Raw genomic sequence first — 24,958 nt, 5'->3', positions numbered from 1 at the left:
CCTCTCTCAGCTGGGCAGTTGTCACCAGTGCAAGAGGCTGTGGCCTGGGGCTGACTGAAACCTGCAGGCAGGGAGATGCGGCAGAGGCTGCGTTGCTGGGGGGGGCCCAGGCCGTCAGCGGGGCCCCCTCCTGTGGGCCAGGGCACATTTTAGGAGGCTCCCGCCAGAATGAGCCGTGCCCTCCCCGGGGCCAGCGGTGAGCAAGAGGGCACCGAGGCGGGGGCGGGCCGCAAGCCCCGCCCCCTCCTTGGCCAGCAGTGGGGGGTGGAGCTCGGGCTGCTGCTCCTCTCCCCGCCGCCGGTTCCCCTCCCCGTCCGGGGGCCCGTGGAGAGCAAATCCATGCGCTCGGCCATCCACTGCGCAGCTGCACTGAGCCCCGCCGGAGCGCGCGAGAAGGAGGCCGGGGCCGGCGGCGTCTCATGGATCCCCGAGCCGACGGATGAGGCGAGGGCCGCTAGCTCTCCCCGAAGCAGACAGCTCCGCTGGGCTCAGGTCTGAGGGGGCGCCTGGCCCCTCCCGCGGCGGCGGCGGCTCTAGCGCGGGGCTCGGCGGCTACAGCTCCTCCCCCCGTGGCGGTGTTATGGCCCCTTGTTGGAGCACAAAAGGGTCCCCAGGCTGGCGGCCGGCGCAGCTCCTGTTCCTCGTCTTCTCCTGTTGCGGTAGGTACCCGTGTCTGAGGGGCCCCGCCGCCCCCTGGGCAGGGGGGCTGGCGGATGAAGGCTGCTTTGTCTCCTTTCTCCTGTGTGAGGGGCGGGCATCGCAGCCCCACTGCTAGGGAGAGGTTCCCTACCCCCGCCCCGGTTTCATTACCCCAACCCTCTCTCCCCCAAACCCTCTCCCCGGGCCTGATCTCGATTTAACCTCCCCTCCCCCAGGCCCCCTCTTCTGCTTTATCTCCCTGTTGTTGTTTCAGTCTGTGGTGGTGGACTCTTCCCCAGGGGCTCCCTTAAACTCAGCCTGGGACTTGGCCCAGATACCTCCTTCCCCTATGCGCATCTGCAAACTCCAGAGCCGATGTATGACTGTAAAAATCACTGAATTAATAAATCCCTGCAAGGTGCTCCAGCCTGGCCAGTTTGAGACAGATAAGGTCTGGTCATCACTGGATGTGGTTCCCCGGACTATGTTGGATGATAAAATGATAATACTCATATTATGTGATGAGTTCCTGACCCATCCTCACACAGAGAAAGGCCTTGAAGCAATTCCAGAGATCTGTGCTTTTGTTTTGGCTGTTTTGTTTTGTTTTTGTTCAGCCTTTGTAATGATACTGTGTTTATTTATATTAACATAAACACCCATATTTATTTCCTAAACCTCAGCCTAGTGTAAAGAAATACTTATAATTTCTGTCTCTTACAGAATTTCTCCTCCCAAAATGACAGGTTTCAGAGTAGCAGCCGTGTTAGTCTGTATCCGCAAAAAGAACAGGAGTACTTGGAGACTAACAAATTTATTTGGACTGTAGCCCACGAAAGCTTATGCTCAAATAAATTTTAGTCTCTAAGGCCTTGGCTACACTGGCGCTGCACAGTGCTGCAACTTGCTGCGCTCAGGGGTGTGAAAACGCCCCCCGCCCTGAGCGCAGCAAGTACAGCGCTGTAAAGCGCCAGTGTAATCACAGCCTGCAGCGCTGCACGCACGCTCACAGCGCTGCAAGCTATTCCCCTTGGAGAAGTCCCGAGTGTAGCCAAGGCCTAAGGTGCCACAAGTACTCCTGTTCTCCTCCCAAAGTATTTCAGAGTGACTTACAGACATTAGGCCAAATCCAGCAGTTGTTACTCAGATTTTACTGTGGAAAATTCCTGTTGGCTTCTTTGGGAGTTCTGCCTGAGGACAAAATTTCATTACAGGGTTCTGGTGTTATTTGTTTTCATTAGGTCCCACAGTGTGTTAAAGTGTTTTCCTAAGGTAAAGGATGTCTTATGCTGTGAAGAGCTTACAAACTGCAGTGCTGATTCAGCAAGCTACTTAGGCCCTTGCCAAACCTTAAGTATGTGCCTAAGTATAGTGTTGAATTTGAGACTTCAGGGTTTGTTGTGTTAATTAACAGAACAGGTGTAAGGCCCTGATCCTGCAAACACTTAGGGTATATCTACATTGCAGCTGGGAACAAGTCTTCTGGCTGCATTGAAAGACTCATGCTAGCTTTGCTGGAGGTAGCGCACAGAAAATAGCAATGTGGACATTGAAGCCCTGGCAGATACTCAGGCTAGCCACATGAGCTCGGACTAAGTGGGTTGGGAGGGCTTGAGAGTCTGAGCCACAATGTCCTTTTTTAGCTTGCATGGGGGAGCAGAGCTAGTGCAATGCTGTGTACCCAGGCTGGGAGGCATAACAGCTGCAGTGTAGACACAACCTTACAGGTTCCTGCTCCTTTGAGATTTTTGCACCAGTGTAGCTGCACTAATGTAATTAGGTTGCTGACAGCACTGTAACCCCCCAAGGTAGATGCAGTGCACTACTGCAAGTTGGAAATAGGTAAATTGAATGGGTGCAAGCCCCATTTTACATTGGAGCAGCACATCTATCCTGGAGGTCTGTGTTGATGTAGCTACTGCTATATTAACTGCAACTGCAGTGGTGCACAAATCTATAATATGAACAAGCCCTTACATGTGTTTAAATTTACACATGTGAGTAATCCTATTGAAATCATATATGAGAGTACTTGTGTGTAGAATGAGGCCTGATCTTGTATCACATTCATCCATTAGATTTTCTTCTCCCTTGCTGAAATTCCTAAGTTCTTCAGCATTTTTTATCAGTACAGTGCGCTTAGTTTCAATTATCATGCCATCAAAAGGACAGGAATACACAGCTGTTTTGGCATCTTTGACAGAAGTAACATCTCCTTCAGTTTCTTCTTTTTTTAAAAAACCATACCATGCAGGACTGAAGAGGCAGAGATACCAGAGCCCAAAAGTTTGCATACTCTGATGCTGTCAACATTGAAATGACCAGAATTAGGAAAAATAGATAGATAGGGATAAAGAGTATAACTTGTAAGTAAATTGGTCAAGGTTTGGAATATGCACCAATATGGCATCAGCACAAATGAAATAAAGCCACAGTTGGAAGAAAACTGATCCGTAGTACAGCAGGAAGTGGTAGGGAAATCTTGGCCCAAGACACTGGGAATGCTATATAATGTACTATGTGATCTTTAATTTCCATGCAAAGCAGACAGGACTTCATTTTTTAGGAAACTGTGTGTATGCCCATCTATGCAGTTTGCATGGTACTCAGCCACTATGGGATATTTTTTTTTTTATTGCTCTGAGGCTTTTTGACTAAACCAAACAAAAAGGAAATCATGTTTAGAATAGTGATTCCTGATGTCACTTACAGTATTTGTATAGTATTATAAAATCATATGCATGCTTTGTAATAAGATGTCTAACATATCTATATATTTGCCCACAAAAAATCTTCCTTGATCACAACCTGCAGCTTTAGTCAGGATTTGACAAGGTTTTTACCAAGGACCTACTAGTCAAAGATAAGAGGAGAACTGAGTCTGGGGACTCCACAAATGATTTCCCTGGGCAATGCCTTGCTGAGCAGCTCAACCTCCTCTGTTATGTCTATTGCCAAGAAGAAAAAGGGTGTTGAGACTTCTACCAGGGTGCTGTCTCTAACCTTTCTTGAAGGACTTGTCTTTTATATCAGTCAGTGGCCAACAGATGTCTGACTTATTTGCTGACCAGGAAAATAAATTGCTGTAGGAAAAAATATTAGTGTTCTGAGACTTGAGGTATTTGGTCCTGGACCAGTACCAGTCCAGGTTTTAGAGATATAAAAGAGTGATTTGATTTACAATAACCTTATTGTAAATCAGTTCGTTTTTCTTTTTTAGTTCAGCTTGCAGAATTGCCATGAAAACGTACCCTTCCGGGTACAAATTTTACTCTCCTGCCAGTCTATAATGATGAGGGAGGGAGGGATAATAATTTATTCATCCATTTAAAAACAATTGTTTGACTCAGGCAAGTGGGTGAGAAGAACTTTGCTAGGCTAGTTTAGTTAATTTCCTAAAGAAATGATAATTCTTGTAAGTTGATTTGAGAGCCAAAGCACGTTCTCCCAACAAGATAGTTTAGCTTAACAAGTTGCTGTACACTAAATTCAGATTCTTCAGTTACTTTGTAGTAATATTACTTTTATAATTTCCTGGACAAGCATATTTCGATAAACAGTCATTGTTTGTTGGAATTGCTTTTAACACAACTATTAAAACCAGCATGTTAGAATGGTTTTGTATTCCTTGAAATTAAAAATAAATTTAATGGTGTGTCAGCCTAGTTGAATCAGATAGTACAAACCCATAAATATACTTTAGTGCCTGTTATGACAAAGGGTCCCAGAATTTGTCTGAATAAAATCTTTCACCATCTTCTGTGCAAGGGGGCATAAATCTAACTTGCTCTTCACAATTGTGCTTTAGGTGCCCTTTGGGATCAGGGCCAGGTTAGGTATACTTACAATAGACCCTTGCCTGTGGCTCCAACTGCAGGGTCATACTATGAAACCTAAATTCTAGCTTTCATTTAAAAAGTTTGTAGACCGCATGGTTGCAAAATGCTCAAAAATATGACCTGTGTGTAACTGATGCAGTGATGTCTACAGACTCGGAAAACCTGCAGTAAATGGAAGAGCAGCAGCCACTAGACAGAGCAATGTTCTCAAACATGGCCACCGTGGCCATACGCAGCCACCAGGGGCTTTTCATGTGGCCACGACAGCCTCCTGGGTGGTGATGGTGGGAGGCAAAGCATCAGCCCTTTGAACTCCTCCTTGTTGCTTCTGGATGCGCCGCCCTGTACCGCCTCTGGAGAGAGGTGAGACACAATGCTGCAGGAGCAAGATAAGTTCATGACCCACATTTGGGGGGGGGAGGGGAGGGAGTTTGGGCAGCAGGCTCCAGCGGCAGGACTTCAGGAACCTGGCTGTGCGGCCCCGGGCTCCGACCGTGGGGCAGCATGTACTGCCCCCCTCTGGCTATGGCCATGTAGCCCTGGCTTCCAGCTGTGGGGCTTCAGCCTCTGGCCCCTGCTTCCAGGTACGGGGCAGCAGGCTCTGGCCCCCAGTTCCAGTCCCGGGCTCCCTCCACGCAGTGGTAGGCACTGGCCACAGGCGCTGACCTCAGTCCCAGCTGCGCGTGAGATGGATTACCTACCCTGATGGGAGAATCCCTCTTGTAGGCATAGGTAATGTCTATGCTGAAGCGCTACAGTTGTTCCGCTGTAACATTTTAAGTGTAGACAAGCCCTTAGTACTGCCATAGGGAGCCTCAGGCTCAAATGAATTCTTTTGAGAAACTGAAGCTTGTAGTAAATAATTGAAGTTTTCCATAATGAGGGTTATAATAAATGCATACAAATTATCCTTTATATAACAAAACTCAGTGTCATCAAACAGTAGTGCTAACTACCTTTCTCCCCTTAGGTAGAGTTAAAGGAAGTTGTCTTCAAAGGCACAATGACCTCAGAGGCTTAATTCACAAGATGTGGCGGTACTATGAACACCAAGGATGGGTGGTCTGCTTCCCATACTAATCAGCACATTTAGTTTTCCACTTATCCTTCTTTGTATATGTGCTGCAGGGGTTTAGGGAAGAAACTACTGTAGCATGCTTGCCTTCTTAAAGTAAATGAAAATATCTTTAACAGGATATATACAACTATCATCTCAAATTGTTTCCAACAGAACAGTTATTTACCACTAGCTTGGAAACATAACATTTAAAATCTCTTATATTGACATAGTAAAGTAAGACAGGCTAAAGCTGAATGTCTGCAAGGGGTGTTTCGGAGCATATCAGTTGGGAAAAGGAAATGTAAAATCATCATTTCACATCTTTGAATTGCAGCGCTGTGCAGCTGGATGCCATATCCTGGGGCTGAATTATATGGTGGGTTTAATTAGTGAAGGCGTCTCTGTTGTGGAGACCACATCTTTCCATTTCCCTAACATGCTTCCTGTCAGAAGGTACTGAAAAAGCAACCAATTCCATGGCCAAGGTTTAATTAATAGCCCTGGGCAGAGCAGTTCACAAAGCCTGCAAAAGCTGTGGTGACAGAGGATCCTAAGTCGGGAAGGACCTTCACAAGAAGGCACAGTCATGCCTTCTATGTTGCGGAGGGAGAGGAAAGGGAGTAAGTTCTCTTTAATAGGGAAGAGAAGGAACAATATGGCCCAAACTCTGCTTGGTTTTCTTTTCTGTTTTTAATCTTTTTAATTTTTTAAATGGGTGGAGAGAGAAGAAAGTAAGGGATCCACTTCTGTTTTCACTGGGGGCAGTTGCGGGGGAGGGAACAAGGATCAAGTCAGCTTTTGAGTTACTGCTTCTTTAAGAGTAGGAAGGGAAAGTAAGGAACAGAAGCACTTGGTTCAGAAGAAGGATGCTAAGCAACTTGTGCATACCCAAGTGCAATTATGCTTAGTCCTCAGGCAATGAGGTGTCATGGAAATTTTGAATCCCTGTTCTTTGCTGTTCGCCCTGATTGAGTGAATGAGCAAGCTGTGACTTGTGAATAGTCAGGTGATCCAATCCCCAGACTAGTACTGGGCGTGCTGGAGCTGCTCAGGGGCTCCTATTTGCTTGCTGAGACATGAGTGCAGAAAAAATGTTTGGGGATCAGGCCCTTTCTAGCTGTCTTACCCATTGAGTATATCCCCTCCTCCGGGGACCCAGCTAATTAGGCCTGAATGTTGCTGCTGCGTTGGCTGAAGTTTGTGTCCCTTAGCTGTTACCTGATTGCTGTAGTATGTATACTGCCTAACTCCAGGCCCAGCCTCTTCTTTCCCCTGCTGTCACTCCTATGTGTGCACTCCCTCTCACAGTTATAATTAAAAGCATGAGTTGGGTAGCTTGATTACATAGGTGAGGACCAATTGAATAGGTTTGCTGGTAACCCTCTGTTGTTGAATTCTTTGTCCCTTGCCTTAGGAACCTAAAAAGCTGGTGGTTCTGGAACTTGGCAGCTAACCATGTGGAGCTTGGGGACTCAACAAAATCAGCTATAAAATGCAATAGCATTTGAGAACCGTGAACAGCCTTAGAAGTAAAAGGAAGTAAAATTATTAGTTTTAGGTCCTGCTTGGTTCCAAACTCTAGTCTAAATCTACACATAGACTATTCCTTGACAACTTCCTATGGTATTGCGGAACACAGACTAGACAAAATATGTAAATAAAATGTGCGGTATGGTTGGCAATAAACTACTACACATATCTAAAATTTGAAACAAACTTCAACAGTTCCAAAGTCTTGTGTGCATTATTTAAATTGTGATCTTTTCAAACAATAATTTTCTCAAGGATTATAATTTGGTCTGAGAAGAAAGTGGATTGGAATAGCTTTAGAAACTACAAGATGCTGAATTCTTGCTTTCATATAAAGGCCATGTTTGCAGATCAGAGGTCCCCAAACTGTGGGGTGCACCCCCGTAGGGAGACATAGGGGAATGTTATGGGGGGGGCGTGGTGGGTCCGAGCCAGCCCCCACAAGAGGTGGTTGGGAGGGAGCACGATCCAGCCCCACTTTGCTTCTAGCACTGCTCTAGCCCCAGCTGCAGGCCCTGCCCCCAGCCTCAGCCCCTGGTTGTGGCTCTGTTCTGGGCCCTGCCCTCAGCCCCTGGCACTGGCTCCATTCCCAGCCCCAGCCTCTGCCCTCTTACCCCTGTCCATGCCCCCACCCTCCATGAGCAGCAGCCCTGCTCCCAGCCCTGGCTTGGTGGGGGTGGGGTGGGGGGGATGTGGTCAGGGGTAAGGGAGGGCACAACCCTGAAAAGTCTGGGGACCACTGGTGTAGATAAATATAACAAAATTACTTGCGGGTATGCACATATGAAGGAATTTATATACTTAAATGGAACACCAGCAAGTAGCACTTCCTTAAAAAGGTCTGATGGTGAAATCTTGGAAATTTAGGAACATGTTTTAGAAATGCTTGAGGTTAACAACATTTATTTGAGCATGGTGATCAGTCTTTTGCAGTTTCAAATTACTATTGTTTTGGCCCTGTTTTTCTACATTTTTTTTCTACATATCTGGAAATCTGCTGTTAATAACCTGTTTAAAATGTATACTGTAATTATAGAATTTTAAGCAATCCATTCTTTTGTGCAAGGTAATGCAATTTAAAGAGTTAAATAGAAATTAGAGGATCCAGTCAATCTACCTGAAATTAGTTCATCAGGAGCTCCACTGTAAGAGTGGTGGTGTTTTTAAGGTGACATTCCATAGAGCGGCGTTATGAACAAATTGTGAATTTTGCTAGCAAAGAGGCTCTTAATTTGAGTAGAACATGTTTTTATTACACTTATTCTTTCTGTAAAATTTAGTGTATTGAAGCCTAACTCAATAATTTTCACCATCCCGGGTGTATTCCTTCAACTGGAGATCTTCACTCATTTTTTGTTTTTTCCCCTCATCTGAGCAGAAAAGAAATTTTCTGAGCTTGATTTCATCTTCTGTGACAGCTTAGAATACTAACGACAGCACTAGCTTATTTTGTGGCATCTGTCAGGCTTTTAAATAATTACGTAAAATGCTACATTTTGGAACAGCAGTATTCCTTGTCTGCTAGGATTAATGTTTTTGTGAAGAACAAGCTGAGAACTTCCATGTTATCACAAAATATTTTGTGGATTGGGAGCCTTGGCCTAGCTCTGCCTTGTTGTAGTCAATGAAAGTTTTTTACTGTTGATATCAGAGTAAAGTTAGATCAACACTGATGGCTTTTGAAAAAATCTCACTCCTGAGGTCTAGCATAATCAATGTGTCTGAAGCACTTTCATCATAAGTGAAGAAACTAATTTTAGACATTATGTATACACGTAATTTAATATGCTTTAATTATTTGATCAATTCAGAATGAGTTTTTTAAAAAAAACCTTGGTTTGTGGACTTCAGTTGGTTAATGAAAGTTTTGACCACTCCCCAATGTAGATCTTAAAAAAAGAATTTGCCATATTGTATTGCAAACAACACATAGTGTTGTCAGTCATTCATCTTTTTAGTTGAGGATGAAAGGTTTGGCCCTACTGAACAGCTCTAAATGATTCAGTTTCTTAGGAGAAAAAGCCAACAAAAGCAAATGTTTATCCTATGGTTTTATTTTTATCTGGCAGGATGTTTAACAATTACATTTGGGAACTGAGCCCTATGAACTCTTCAAGAATGAACATGCAGGTTGCATGAGGGATCAGCTTGGCTGCAGCTGCCCCAATACGCATGGTGATAACCTGTATATATGGATTCAGTCATTTGATAGTGGACACACATTCATTCTCAATATTCGCTTCTCGGCTCTCTATGAGCTGTGGCGCAAACCTAGTATCTGTTCTTATCAGTTTAATATCTAGTCCAACGTATCAGAGGATCAGTTTTTTTTAATGCTGAACCAGATAGCAATTTGTGTATTTTATTTGCAAAGCATAAATGTCATAAAAATATAGTACTACTATAACCATCTCTGTGGCAAATACTTGAGTGTGAATAGGGCCTGCCCTTTACATTTAAAAATATATGTATCTACTTAGTTTTATTCAATAGCATTTAAATACTGTAAGTAAGGGAGGAAGAATTTTTTTTTTAAATGGAAAATTAGGTACCATGAAATGTTTTGAACTCCCTCTTAATACTTCTCAGAACTATAGATCTCATAGTACTGTCATCCTCTTCTTTAATAGCAACCACAGCAGGAAATTAGTTCTTTTAAACTATGGCTTATTACTATTGATGGTAAGCAAGGTTGCCAGTAAGGAATTGTGCATTGATGAAAATAGATTACATCCCTTGCAAGTGTAACAGTATTTTTCATGCAAATTTAAAACAAATGTACCCTAAAGAATACAACTCCTTCTCAATATATATTTTTAATTATGTTCACTAGATTTAAAATTTTAGAACTTGTAACATCAATTACTTTGTTTCAGATGCTGTCTGAATATCGAGAGTTTTGCAACAAATGACCTTGTTTGTTTTGTTTTTTGTTTTGTTTTTTGCTACCTTTTGTATTTTTGGGATTTCTTGTGAAAGAACTTTAATTCACAAACCAATGATTTTAGGTGCTGAGCTTCTTCAAAATGATTTTACGCTGAAAACAGTTAACCTAATTAGGTTCAAAATTCACTGTGTTTCACAAATATAATCTGCTAATAAAAATACTCCCAAAGGTTGGGGATTTGTATTGTAACTCTAGACTTCTGTATTTTCTAAGTTCTGAGTGTGTCAGTTCAGGGCAACTATACCTGTATTTCCCCTCAGTGGTCCAGGAGGATCACCCACTCTCAGGCTTCCAGCTTCTTAGCTGTTGCCTTTCTTGGGTGGAGACACGAGTCTCTCCCCCTTCTGACTGGAACATTTCCGGGCTGTACAGTTCCCCTCCTTCACTGTGTATTTCCCAGTAAAGACATTCTCCTTAAACAGACCTGCTTGCTTTCTCTTCAGAGACTGATAAAAGTATTGCTACTAATAATAGGGATGTCAAGCGATATAGAAAAATTAATTGTGATTAATCACGCTGTTAAACAGTAATAGAATACCATTTATTTAATTATTTTTGATGATTTCTACATCTTCAAATATATTGATTTCAGTTACAACACAAAATACAAAGTGTACAGTGCTCACTTTATATTTTTTATTACAAATATTTGCACTGTAAAAAACCCCAAAAGAAATAGTATTTTTCAATTAATCTAATACAAGTACTGTAGTGCAATCTCTTTATCATGAAAGTTGAACTTACAAATGTAGAATTATGTAAAAAAAACAAAAACAAAAAAACACCCCTGCACTCAAAACCAAAACAATGAAAAACTTTAGAGCCTACATAGTCCACTCAGTCCTACTTCTTGTTCAGCCAGTCGCTCAGACAAACAAGTGTGTTTACATTTGCAGGAGATAATGCTGCCCGCTTCTTGTTTACAATGTCACCTGAAAGTGAGAACAGGCGTTCGCATGGCTCTGTTGTAGCTGGCGTCACAAGATATTTATGTGCCACATGGGCTAAAGATTCATATGTCCCTTCATGCTTCAACCACCATTCCAGAGGACACATGTCCATGCTGATAATGGGTTCTGCTTAGTAACAATCCAAAGCAGCACGGACTGACGCATGTTAATTTTCATCATCTGAGTTAGATCCCACCAACAGAAGGTTGATTTTCTTTTTTGGCGGTTTCGGGTCTGTAGTTTCCACATCAGAGTGTTGCTCTTTTAAGACTTCTGAAAGCATGCTTCACACCTCTTCTCTCTCAGATTTTGGAAGGCACTTCAGATTCTTAAACCTTGGGTCGAGTGCTGTAGCTATCCTTAGAAATCTCACGCTGGTATCTTCTTTGCATTTTGTCAGATCTGCAGTGAAAGTGTTTTTAAAACGAACAACATATGCTGCGTCATCATCTGAAACTGCGATAACATGAGATATATGGGAGAATGCGGGTAAAACAGAGCAGGAGACAGACAATTGTCCCCTAAGGAATTAGTCACAAATTTAATTAATGCATTATTTTTTTAATGAGCGTTGTCAGCATGGAAGCATGTCCTCTGTAATGGTGGCCAAAGCATGAAGGGGCATACGAATGTTTAGTATATCTGGCACGTAAATACCTTGTAATGCCAGCTACAGAAGTTCTGTGCGAACATCTGTTCTCACTTTTGGGTGACATTGAAAATAAAGAAGCAGGCAGCATTATCTCCTGCAAATGTAAACAAACTTGTTTGTCTTAGCAATTGTCTGAACAAGAAGTGGGACTGAATGGACTTGTAGGTGCTAAAGTTTTACATTGTTTTGGTTTTGAGTGCAGTTATGTAACAAAAAAAATTCTACATTTGTAACTTGCACTTTCACAATAGATATTGCACTACAGTATTCATGAGATGAATTGAAAAATACTATTTTTTATCACTTTACAAATATTTGCACTGTAAATCAAATATAAAGTGAACACTGTACACTTTGTATTCTGTGTTGTAATTGAAATCAATATATTTGAAAATGTAGAAAAATATCCAAAATATGTAATTTCAATTGGTATTCTATTTAATAGTGCGATTAAAACTGAGATTAATCACAATTAATTTTTTGAGTTAATTGTGTGACTTAGTTGAGATTAATCGACAGCCCTAAATATAAATTACCACACAGTTTTCCAAGCAAGATAAAAAAATTACAGAGAAAACATACTAAAAGAATAAAAGAACCTACATGCATGCTAATACGCTTACCAGAGTTCATCCCAGCTCTAACATGGATTCTAGCAGGATAAGTCCTTCAAATCTCCCTCCCCTCCCCCCAACCTAGGGGAGTCCTTGTGGTTTACAAGTTTCACAGCTTCAGCTCTGATCAAGAACACAGTCTTATGAGGCTTCAGTAGCAAGTCATTTCAATCCTTCCTGTAAGGATTGGGGTCTCTGGGGACCCTGGGGTCTATCCAATTGCTGGATCAGGAAGAAGGCCCTCAGGCAGCCTAAACTCAAGCTTTTTATCCCAAAAATCTTTTCTTTGCTGATCTCTGGAGAATCTAGTTTGAACTAGTTATGAATATCTCTACAGGGAGATTTCAAAGGCTGATAATGGAGGAAGTTCATTAGCATTCCTCCTCCCTACTATAGAAGGTACATCCAATGCTATGCCAGCACATACACAGTTGCATTTTTACTATGTTACCAATAGGTTACTGTTGGGGAATTCTGTGCCACTGCACAATTAGTGCAGAAGTTCATGATTTTTTGCACAGAATTTTCTTCCCCCTCCCAGAAATGGGCTGCAAAGCTTCTGGCTGCCACTAGGGAGTATTGGACCCGGCAGAGCCCAGCTCGCAAATAGACATTGCGAGGGGGAGGGAGCAGGAGCGGGAGCGGGAGCTGGAGGGTTCCTGGCAGCTGCAGTTCACCTCCTTCCTTCTGGGCATGTGTGGGCATACAGCAGGGGTTCTGAAACTTCGTTGCTCCGTGACTGCCTCCTGACCAAAAAAGAAAAATTGGTCCCCTCTCATGGGGTAGTGTAGTAAAGCCTGAGCCTGTCTGGGCAGTGGGGCCAAAACCCAAGGGCTTCAGCCCAAGGTGGGGGCCCTATAACCTGAGTCCTGCACCCAGGGCTGAAGCCCTTGGGCTTCGGCCCTGGGCCCCAGCAAATCTAACACCAGCCCTGGTGAACCCTTTAAAACAGGGTTGCAACTCACTTTGGTGTCCTGACCTACAGTTTGAGAACCGCTGGCATACAGGAAACTCCGTACAAGTCCAGGGCCTAGCATCAAGCTGTTTCTCCCTCTGAATCCCTGGGGTCCATGAGGGAGAGGGTGCGAGTGTCTGGGCTCGGGCTCCGCTGCTGGGCTCTGGTGGGGAGGGAGTGAGACTGTCTGGGCTCGGAGGGGCAAAGCTGGGCTCTGGGGAAAGTGGTGTGTGGACCCCTTGCTGGGCTCTGGGGGGAGAGGGCAGAGAAACGGGAACTGATTTGTCATAGGGGTTCCCTTAACTCTCTACTCCTGGAGGAAATTTTTTGTGTCTGTTGTTATAGACATAATTGCTGATAGGTATTTTGAAATAAATTAACAAAATAATTGAAACTAGTGTATTGTATAGTGTTATTTTGGCAAATAAAATATGCAGAATTTTGCAGAATTGTAAAATATTGTGCACATAACTTTCAATTTTTTGGTGCAGAATTCCCCCAGGAGTAATAGGTATTAATTCTAATTCAGTAAGGTTTAATTTAAACTTCATTGAACAATCTTAATTACCTAAAATTTGTGCAGGATTTTACAGGATAGTGTCAGTTGGTCACACAAGTATCTAAGAAATACACAAATATTAATGAACTCTCTCACCACTCCAGTAAAGTAGTATTTCCATTTTACAGATAGGGAAACTGAGATATGGAGAAATTAAGTGGCTTCTCCAAAGTCATACAGGAATGTGGAACCAGGAATAGAGCAGATCTCCTAATTCCCAGTCTAGTATCAGGGGGTAGCTGTGTTAGTCTGTATTTACAAAAACAACAAGGAGTCTGGTGGCACCTTAAAGACTAACAGATTTATTTGGGCATAAGCTTTCGTGAGTAAAAACCTCACTTCTTCGGATGCATCCGAAGAAGTGAGGTTTTTACTCACGAAAGCTTATGCCCAAATAAATCTTAGTCTTTAAGGTGCCACCAGACTCCTTGTTGTTTTAATTCCCAGTCTGTGTGTGCATACTGTGAGAGAACTTGACAGGGAGTGCTGAGCACATGCAAGATATGCATGTGGTGTCTGACAAACATCCTGAAGAATGGCGTATCTATAAAATGTGTGGGGAAGCGGAGGAATGGTGGTGTGGGGAAAGACAATATTCTAAAACATCTAAATAGTCCCCCCAGGAATAAAACTTTTTTCATGGGAACTGAACACGTAGTTATCCAGAGGGAAAGCAAAAAGGTAGAAATTCTCCTGTTTCAAATCACCCCCCTTTTAACTTTATATCATCTGTAACAAGTAGCTCTTCAATTCCCCTTCCTCCCCCCGCTAAATTCCCAGTCAGCTACCCTGCCTCTACTCCTTCTTCCTGGGAATGGCAGTCATTTGAAGACAGAGGCCATTGCTTTCTTAAAAATAAGCACCTTCTGCAAGTTGCTTGATGTGAGCCCATTGTTGAGAATCTGAAGAAGTGAGCTGTAGCCCACAAAAGCTTATGCTGAAATAAATTTTAGTCTCTAAGGTGCCACAAGTACTCCTGTTCTTTTTGCGGATACAGACTAACACAGCTGTTACTTTGAAACCTGTTGAACTGCTGCTACTACTGAAAGCTGCCTATTCAAATAAATCCTTATCTGGTGGGAACAGAAATGGCTTGGAGGGTCTTGCTGAAATTCTGACATCATCCAGTCGTCTACTGATTGTGAAACATTAGCAGCTTCTTCTTTTTACATGCACCTTTTATATATATCTTCCTCCTATGTCAGCTGGTAGAAGCAGTATCTCAGACTTGCATGTTTTTCCTAAAACAACAAGGAGTCTGGTGGCACCTTAAAGACTAACAGATTTATTTGGGCATAAGCTTTCGTGGGTAAAAACCTCACTTCTTCAGATGCATAGAGTGAAAGTTACAGATGCAGGCATTATATACTGACACATGGAGAGCAGGGAGTTACTTCGCAAGTGGAGAACCAGTGTTGACAGGGCCAATTCAATCAGGGTGGATGTAGTCCACTCCCAATAATAGATGAGGAGGTGTCAATTCCAGGAGAGGAAAAGCTGCTTCTGTAATGAGCCAGCCACTCCCAGTCCCTATTCAAGCCCAGATTAATGGTGTTAAATTTGCAAATGAATTTTAGTTCTGCTGTTTCTCTTTGAAGTCTGTTTCTGAAGTTTTTTTGATCAATGATAGTGACTTTTAAATCTGTAATAGAATGACCAGGGAGACTGAAGTGTTCACTTACTGGCTTTTGTATGTTACCATTCCTGATGTCCGATTTGTGTCCATTTATTCTTTTGCAGAGGGACTGCCCAGTTTGGCCAATGTACATGGCAGAGGGGCATTGCTGGCACATGATGGCATATATAACATTAGTGGATGTGCAGGTGAATGAGCCCTTGATGGTGTGGCTGATGTGGTTGGGTCCTCTGATGGTGTCGCCAGAGTAGATATGGGGACAGAGTAGGCAACGAGGTTTGCTACAGGGATTGGTTCCTGGGTTGGTGTTTCTGTGGTGTGGTGTATAGTTGCTGGTGAGTATTTGCTTCAGGTTGGGGGTCTGTCTGTAAGCGAGGACTGGCCTGCTTCCCAAGGTCTGAGAGAGTGAGGGATCATTTTCCAGGATAGGTTGTAGATCGTGGATAATGCGCTGGAGAGGTTTTAGCTGGGGGCTATATGTGATGGCCAGTGGTGTTCTGTTATTGTCCTTGTTGGGCCTGTCTTGTAGTAGGTGATTTCTGGGTACCCGTCTTGCTCTGTCAATCTGTTTCCTCACTTCCCCAGGTGGGTATTGTAGTTTTACAAATGCTTGATAAAGATCTTGTAGGTGTTTGTCTCTGTCTGAAGAGTTGGAGCAAATTCGGTTGTATCTTAGGGCTTGGCTGTAAATAATGGATCCTGATTGAATTGGCCCTGTCAACACTGGTTCTCCACTTGCGAAGTAACTCCCTGCTCTCCATGTGTCAGTATATAATGCCTGCATCTGTAACTTTCACTCTATGCATCTGAAGAAATGAGGTTTTTACCCACGAAAGCTTATGCCCAAATAAATCTGTTAGTCTTTAAGGTGCCACCAACTCCTTGTTGTTTTTGTAGATACAGACTAACACGGTTACCCCCTGCTAGTTTTCCTAATGATAGCTCTTTGCATCCTCTCACTTGAACTTCCATTGATCAGCTTAGTGAAGGTAATTTTGTTTGTATATTTAGTATGTATGGTGAAGTTGCTGTAGAGTCCCAGTGTTTACATTCATTGAGAGAGTGTTTGTTAGGCTGACTTTCAGATATGCTGAGCCTCTCCAGTTGACTTTCTTGGAAGCTGTGGGTGCTCAGCATTTCCAGAAATCAGTCCATAAGCCTCATGTTCCATATGAGAGAGAAATGTGCTATTGTTCTGATCACACAAATAGGATGTGAGTGTTCCCCTCTGCTGCTGCAGCAATTAAATATCATACTTACCTGAACAGTTCAGTCATTGGATATTGGTGAACAGAGAACAATAAACAAGTTAACCATTTAACTAGTGCAGCAATACATACATAGAAAAATTAAATTTGATTCCCTAAGGACTGAATACCAATCCCACCATGCTTTTGTTGAATGTCCCTATATATTTTCTTTTCTTTTGCAGACAGTAACTGAATATGTAATTTATATAGCTTTAAATATTCATATTTCATACACTTTCATTCAGCATTTCTCGTAGGAGGGAGTGGGGAGAGGTGTTTTTCTGTGCCACAGTGGACCTGAAATTCTGTAGCAGCAGGAAAGATGGGGGCAGGGAGAGAGGAGAATCTTAATGTTACCTACTTATAACACTTAAAACATTGTAATTAGCTGGAAAACTCAGTTCTTCAGTACTTGTCTGTACCTCTCTCAGTGCTGCAGGAATCAGCAGCTAGTATAAAGCAGGACTTGTGGGAGGGATCCTAGACACAGAATGTAGGTAGGGGGCCACAAGCCAGTTTCAGGGGGATCTGTGATCCTCAGTGTTCTGTGGGGCAGAAGCCCTGAGCTCACGGGGCGAGTTGCAGGGGGTCATGGGGAGGTATTGCACCCCCACCCCCCAAATTACCCCAGCCCCGGCCTGTCAGAGGCGGGGAGCCAGAGTCAGGCAATGTGGGGTGGCTGCTGCTCTGGCTTGTCTCCCGCTGCTGGTGCCCAGGGCTGTGGCTGCTTCTTAGCTCCCAGCCCCTTTGACTACTTGCACAGCTGATAAGAGCTGTGGGGGGGGGGAACCCGGCTTCGGGGCCGGCAGAGCCATCAGGGAGCAGCGACTTTGGGGAAGGCCTCTCCCTGCACCCAGCCCCTAGCTACCTCTTTCCCTGCACCCAGAGCTACACTCTTGCTTGCACATGGCCCTTAGCTGACCCCTTACCTGCACCCTGAGCTACACCCCTCACTATGCACAGCTCCTAGCAAACCCCTACCTGCCCTCTGAGCCGTTCTCAAGCTTTTTGAGCTGAGCCCCCCCCCTTTTGATAATTTTTCATTGTGTCCCCCTCCCCTCCAATCCAGACAGGCTGGGTGGCCTGCTGAGGTGAGTCAGGAGGTGGAAGTGGCACTCCCTCCCTGAGCCCTGCTGTGCGGAGCTGACCCTTGCTCCAACAGCCCCTGCCCTGCCCCCAAATAGATGTCAAACTAGGCCTGTACCTGAGGGCCCCCCACCTGGTGGCTGGCACCCTACAGGGCACACCCCTAGAGCCCCCTGTGGGCCCTGGAGGTTTTTATAGTATGTTCGGGGGGGGGGGGCTTCAGAAAGAAAAAGGCTGAAACCCACTGCTGTAGAATATGGTTTTGTTTCCCCTGCTGCTGATTAGAAGGGTCTTTTCAGCTGGGGAAGAATGGGCAGGCCTAAGAGCAACAGCCTGACCCACCCTCTCAGCCCTGAAGAGAATTCAGTTTTTTGTCAGTCTAAAGTAAAACTACATCGCATGAAAAACACAGTATTTACCATTCTAAGGCCACTTGTTAAAGTCTGAAGTTATTGTAAGCTAGCTGTTTTATGGTGACTGAAGATGTTGCAGCTGTCTGTCCCATTTGACAAATATTGTTACTAATTAGACATTGTTCTTAAAGATTTAAGAAAATGCTGTGTAACTATATTAACTATCTGGTAATATCCCGTGGCTGAATTCAGAGTCTTATCCTGTGGTTTCAATGGTTCAGATATTTTCAGATGCACTTAACTGAAGTCACTAACAATTGATTAGTGTATGGATCCACAAAGGTTTCTGTGCTTTTTTTTGCTGCCAAAGGTGGACAACAAATTCTTTGGTAGGCTCTTGTCTGACTTAGTTGGCCCCTTTCCCTTTGTGTGAGCTTGGAATTTGAGAGGTTTCTTTCAAAGAGTGTCTGACAGAATTGATCAGTGTTACTAGAGTCCAAGGCTACAAGTCAATTGACACTTCTCTTCTGTGGCTGCTACTCTGAAACCTTACTCAGGTTACTGGTCTTCTGCTCCTGACCCTTATGGATGTCTAATCCCAATTTGAGCATGTGATCACAAAAAACAAAATCTGCTATTCAAGTTATTGCTGCTGTCTAAAGCTGCTGAGCCTGCTGGCTGCAGCTTTTGGACATGAACCTAATTCTCTGCTTGTCTTCCTGTATACATTTGTTTATATCCTCACCTTTACATAGAGCCATAGCTGTGGTATCTGTGTACAGTAACGTTACATAACACTGAGAGACCTTATTTGCTTCACAATAGCAAATACTTAACTTTTGTTGTGTGTGTGGATCTTTCAGCCATTTAAAAACAAACAAACAAAAAAAACCAATCTTGAAGAATCTTGAGCTCAGGTATTGTCAATGCTTCAGGTGCTGGTTAATCACTCAAACCAGTATGTGACTTCTTTGTGTAGAAACCTTTGATCTGAGCAAATTACTTGGACACATCAGATTGGGAGGGGGATTTTGATTTTTTGAATTAGTTGAAAAATTATTTTTCTTTGAAATCTCACTTTATCTGGAGCTCAGTCTGAGATCATTCTTGTAAATTACTCACACGCAAATCAGACACCAAGAAAAAATATTGAGAGTAAGTCTATTTAGTTTACTGAGCCAAAGATGTAAATAGCTGTGTTGATTCTACCACAAAGATTTTGCTCTTGAGGCTATTTATCATTTGTATGACTATAGTGTCTAGGAGCCCTAGTCATAGACCAGGATTCCATTTTGCTGGGTGATGTACAACACAGAACAAAGAGACAATCCCAGACCCAAATACTTTTTACAATCTAAGTGTAAGCCACAAGACAACAGATGAGTACTGACAGATAAATGGGGGGAGAAAGGGAGTACAAGGAAACAATCAGACAATATTAGCAAAATTGACTGGTGACACACGAGTTTCCATGTGTATAGTTGTGGATTACTAACTTTTCAATGCATGTCTGTTTGCCAGAGTATTGTTAAGGCTGTATGTTTGATGTCAGAGGGTCAAGGAGACAAGACTTTTGATTGTGTCCTGTTCTCTCTTCCGCGCCCCCCCCCCCCCCCCCCCGTCCGCCCAATGTTGTCCTTTCTGAAGATGTGATGTTTCAGGAAGGATTTGAATAAAGAGGGAGTGCAGCTGGAGCAGAAGGCACAGTAGGGAGTTCAGTGGTAACACGTGGCATGACAAAGGCACAGAGGCAAGAATGAGGAGAATAATAAAAAGAAGCAATTGAGAGAAGTCCAGTAGAACCTCCGTGTTACAAACACGTTGGGAATGGAGGTTGTTCGTAACTCTGAATAAAATATTACGGTGGTTCTTTCAAAAGTTTACAACTGAACATTGACTTAATACAGCTTTTAAACTTTACGTGCAGAAGAAAAATGCTGCTTTCCTTTTATTTTTAGTAGTTTGTTTAACACAGTGCTATACTGTATTTGCTTTTTTCCTCTCCTGCTGCCTTATTGTGTACTTCTGGTTCCAAATGAGGTGTGTGGTTGACTGGTCAGTTCGTAACGCTGAGATTCTACTGTATTTGCAGTATGCGTGCAGGGGATTGGACATTTCTGAAGTTACCCAAGCCGCCTCCTTATAGAATTGTCCTAATAATTCCCTTCAGGAGTCACTGGGTGCAGGAATCATTGGGTGCAATTTCATGGCCAATTTTATTGCTAGGTATAGGCAGTCTGATCAAATGATTGTGGTGTAGGAAGCATATTTGCATATTCTGACTTCCTGTAAACTTTTATTTTTTGATTTTTTTTTGAATTGCCCAACAACTATTGATCACATCAAGAACATAAAATTTCTTTCCTACGCCGTTTCTGCCTTCAATTGGCTAAAGAGCTAGGTTTTAGTAATTGGTTTTACTGAGCCACAAGTTGAGATACTGTGGCCATTCAAATGATCATGCGTTCATAAAGGCAAAAAGGTTGGATACTGTGCTTTCCTGCCAGGCCATGCCTACACTAGCACTTATATTGGCAAAACTTTTCTCGTTCAGGTGCATGGGGGGACCCTCCCCCCCCCCGAGTGACATAAGTTTTGCAAGCATAAGCACTCAAGTGCACAGTGCTGCGTCAGCGGAAGATGCTCTCCCGTCAACATACTTACACTCATTAAGCTGGTTTTATTATGTCGACGGGAGGGCTGTCTCCTATCAGCATAACGAGGCTACATGAGCAATCTTACAGCAGTACAGCTGTGCTGCTGTAAGCTTCCTTGTGTAGACATGGCCTTAGTGTCATCTTTGTGTCTCATTGTATATTGTATGGCCATTTGTTTGAGCCAATGCTTAGGTAATATCTAGGCCCTGTAATACAATTACAAAGTGTTAATTGGAGCTGTGTTTGCTTTCTTTGTAAAGTCTTTAGTTTTCTATCCCTGTCGGGTACTCTTTTCCTCGTTAAGTGTCCTATTCAGAAAATAACTATGAAGCCCTGTGAGTCATGCAATCATTTATTATTGAAGAGGATGTGAAGCTTTAGGTGTTCATTATGCTCCCAGTAGGATTTAGTAGCTTCTTCATGGACTAATAAGGTGAAGGATCCAACCTCTGAAAAGCATGAGGTAGCTTTGTAGTTGTTCTTATGCAAGTTTATGAATCATATGGTTTCATTTAGTTTATCTGAACTTCTTTTCAGGGAGAAGCATGTTCAGGCATTGATGAAACCAGGCTAACACACAGTTTCAAATCTTGTGAGCATATCTAGTGAATAACACTTTTGTAAAATATTAATTTGTTATCCTGACTCCTGATGACAGGCCTGTCGTGGTACTCTGATCACTAATAGCTGTTCTCACTCCTGTTTACAATGTTGCAACGGAGTGGACAATTGCCTACTACCACTTCCTCTGCCTGTTGTGAGGCATTAATGGTGAGGTTAGTCTGTTGCTGTATAGAGCAGAAGTGAAGTATTTTGCTCCCAAGGTAGTGTAAAATAAGTAGATGGGACGAGCATGCAGTAGGTGGGCAGCATAGTGGCAAGAAAAAGCATAGTCCTGAAGCAGTTGCAGCATAGTTCCTCAGTCTGTAAAGACTCGAGAGCTCACATGTCAAAACTTGCCTCTGCTCTAACATTTCATTTTCTCACGTATAAGCTACTACTTTCTCTCTGCAACTGTGGATTCAGATTACTAGAATTACTGTTTTTAAAAACGTACAGTAGGTTCAAACAGTGGATGTTCCTTTTTTTTTTTAAACACAAGTAGCAATTTTATTGTAACTTTAAGATACCTAATAAATTTCAGCATTTTCTCTTTGTAATATGATATATGCATATTTGGTATGAGTGCTTTCAAAGAACACCAATCTAACAATTTGCTTTCTTATACGTAATAGGATGTAACTACTTTGAGACCAGGTATGTAAATCTTATGCAGGAGATATTTTAAGAAATGTGTGGGTGGAAAAACTGTTCATTGTTTGTGTTCTCCCCCCCCCCCCCCGCTAGCTTCCTTGTGACTGATTTCCTTGATACATTTATTTTATTTTTAAGCAGATATAAGGGAAAATGAATTGTTTACTTTAATGTATGATCTTCAAAAGAGGCAGTAGAATACCAACATATTTATATCCAATATTTCAAGTAATGTCAGTGTTTTCAGTCTTAAGTTCCTTTTTTTTTTTTTTTTATACCCTCTAGCTTGGTAAAATAAATACAGCCTAAACATATTTTCACCAGACCCCTAAAATGGAATATCTACAACCTAGAGACAAAAGCCTAAATTCAGGAAATATTTCAGCACATGCCCGACTTGTACAGGAGTTGGTATCAATGGCCTACTCGCATGCTTAATGTTAAGCATCTTGCTGAATGTGAGCTAATGTCCCTGCTAGATTCCAGTTCCCATCATCTATTGCTAAAAATAAAAAAGGGATTCATAAAAAGATTGCAGAAATTTTGAGTGAACACACAGTGGCTGTCGCTCCCCCCCCCCCCCCCCGTCATGTCTGGAAAAAGTCTTAACTGTTTTTGGTGAAACTCTCAGGAAAACTTGCTCCCTGACTGAGACCAAGGGTACGTCTTCACTACCCGCCGGATTGGCGGGTAGTGATTGATCTATCAGGGATCGATTTATTGCATCTCGTCTAGACACGATAAATCAATCCCCGAACGCGCTCCCCGTCGACTCCAGAACTCCACCAGAGTGAGAGGCGGAAACGGAGTCGACGGGGGAGCCACAGCCATCTATCCCGTACCGTTAGGACCCGAAGTAAATCAATCTAAGATATGTCGACTTCAGCTACGCTATTCTCGTAGCTGATTTCCCCTCTCTCTCTCACCCCCCCCACCCCCCCCCACCCCGTGTAGGTCAGCCCCAAGTATACTGAAGAAGTAGAATTTTGAGAACCTTATACCTGGGAATTGAAAGTTTTTACCAGTCTTAATACTGGTATTTATTCTACCCATAGCTACAGGAAAACTGAAAAATACATGGGACATTAACCACAAATTTTCTCCTGTTATATAATATTGCTGAAGTGACCATGTACAGTGTGGTATTTTTTTTTATGCCCCAGTGTAATTAGGGTCCCTTGTATTTGTAGACCTTGATTTTTTCCCTTCAATTGTGGAGTGCTTGGGTCTCTGTAGAAAGCTTTCCCTGCTGTCTCCTCCACTGTAAGTTGCTCTCCAGCAAGCAGAGCAAATGCATGGACTAGTGTTCAGTCCGAAGCAGCTGAGTACCGATTCCAGAGATATTCTCTGCTTTAATAAATGCAACTGGCAGTGATGAGGAGTTGCTGCTTCTCTTGCCAAGTGGAATAGAGATGAAGGTGAAGAAGAGGGAAAGTTGCCAGGAACCCGACACCCACTAATGAGAGAACCTAAGAGGTGTACGTCGGCCCCTCCTTCTGAATTACCACAACTCTTGTTCCTTTTTCTCTCAGCTGTCAAAGGTACCTGCTTCACCCACCAAATTGCCCACTACAGTCCCTCCCCAAGGTACCAAATCCTCTGGTTTTTCCCCGGGATAATGAGATATTGTACTAAATTCTGTAGTAAACTGAACTGTGCTTTCAATTTTTTACATTGCTTTTGATTGCTGCCATCTTTATTTAATGACATATTAAAATGAACAACATAATCAATTTTACATCAAATTAAAATACTTAAAGGTTCTGCAACTGGAAGTTTGCCAACAGAACTGAGACTATTGTGAGTAGAGAAGAACCCAGTTTAGTGTCCTTGTGCTGTTAGCTTTGCAGTACTAGCAGGAGTAAAAAGTATTTAAAAACTTTTGTTGTCACAGAAGTGAGTAAATATTACTCAAGGTACACACAAGAAGTAGATTTTACAAATTGTCATACTTAGCATATTTCAGATTAAAACTGTGCTTTAAAAACATTCTGTTTTGCAGAGAATTAGTTGACATATAAATCTTTTTTAAAACATGTAATGTTTTATATTCTTCATGCTAAGCTATATGATAGAAACATAGTGTTAGAAGTTTTTCATCATGGTAGGATTCTAGATTCTAGGCCAGTCACTATTATTAGACAGACAGGAGATAAAGATGAATAATGATTTAAAGTCTGATTTTTTTGAAAGTGCTAAGCAACTGCAAACTCATTTGAAGTCAGTAGGAAATGCAAGTGCTCAGACACTGTGAAAATCAGATCTTAATTGCACAAGTTCGTTCTTTTGCAACAGTGAAGACTTTCAGCAGCATTGTGCAGTCTTTTTATCCTTAGGCAACAATTTTTCATGGCATAAGGTAGTTATTAAAAGGGCATTGTCAATTGTGCATTATGAGTCATTTAATGGCGGAATTGATTTTTCTAATTGTTTTGTCTTTTTTAAAATAAAAATTACACCACAATTGCACTTAAAATAATAACACTAGGTTACACTTTTAACCTTAATATGACTGCACCAAGTAATGTAAACTCTGTGTGGCTGTGTATTTTATTCAGCGCTCTGACAGTGAATGTTTGTGCACGCATCTCATGCATGCATATCTTAAACAAAAGTGTTTAAGTAAGCCATAATTTCAGTATATCCTCATCCGTGTGTCCCTCTTTCAGTTAAATAGTAAAGAGAAATTATCAAAGGGGATTAATTGCATTATTATACAGGTTGAACTCTCTAGTCTGGCACCCTCGGGACCTGACCGGTACCGAACCAGAGAATTTACCAAACCATGGGAGGTCAATGCAGAGTGCCAGCGGGTCTCCATAGGCGCAGGAAGTAAGTGTGCGGGGGGTGCTGCAGCACCCCCAGACTTGGCTCCCAGCGTGGCCCCCTGCTTGGGGGCCCCACTGCCACCCGGGGTCCTGGCCGCTGGCCCCCAGCCCGGGGGCTCCGAGGCTGGCCCCAGGTCCTCCTCCTCCCT

General features: G+C 42.8%; 1 protein-coding gene across 2 annotated transcripts in view; it reads left to right on the top strand.

Annotated features, from left to right (window-relative positions):
• Positions 1-249: 249 nt before the first annotated feature.
• Positions 250-24,958, top strand: part of LRP12 (LDL receptor related protein 12) — a 99,113-nt gene continuing 74,404 nt past the window's right edge. Inside the window, exon 1 of one of the 2 annotated variants that reach the window (XM_005305992.5) lies at positions 250-659. In XM_005305992.5, coding sequence (XP_005306049.2) covers positions 440-659 — 220 coding nt within the window. In that variant the 5' untranslated portion in view covers positions 250-439. The remainder of the gene's footprint in view (positions 660-24,958) is intronic. The other variant, XM_005305991.5, reaches the window with a different exon arrangement.

The sequence above is a fragment of the Chrysemys picta genome, chromosome 2, assembly GCF_011386835.1.
Source record: "Chrysemys picta bellii isolate R12L10 chromosome 2, ASM1138683v2, whole genome shotgun sequence".
NCBI classification, from domain to species: domain Eukaryota; kingdom Metazoa; phylum Chordata; order Testudines; family Emydidae; genus Chrysemys; species Chrysemys picta.
The sequence above is the reverse complement of the archived record's forward strand: the minus strand, read 5'-3'. Positions and strand labels throughout refer to the sequence as shown.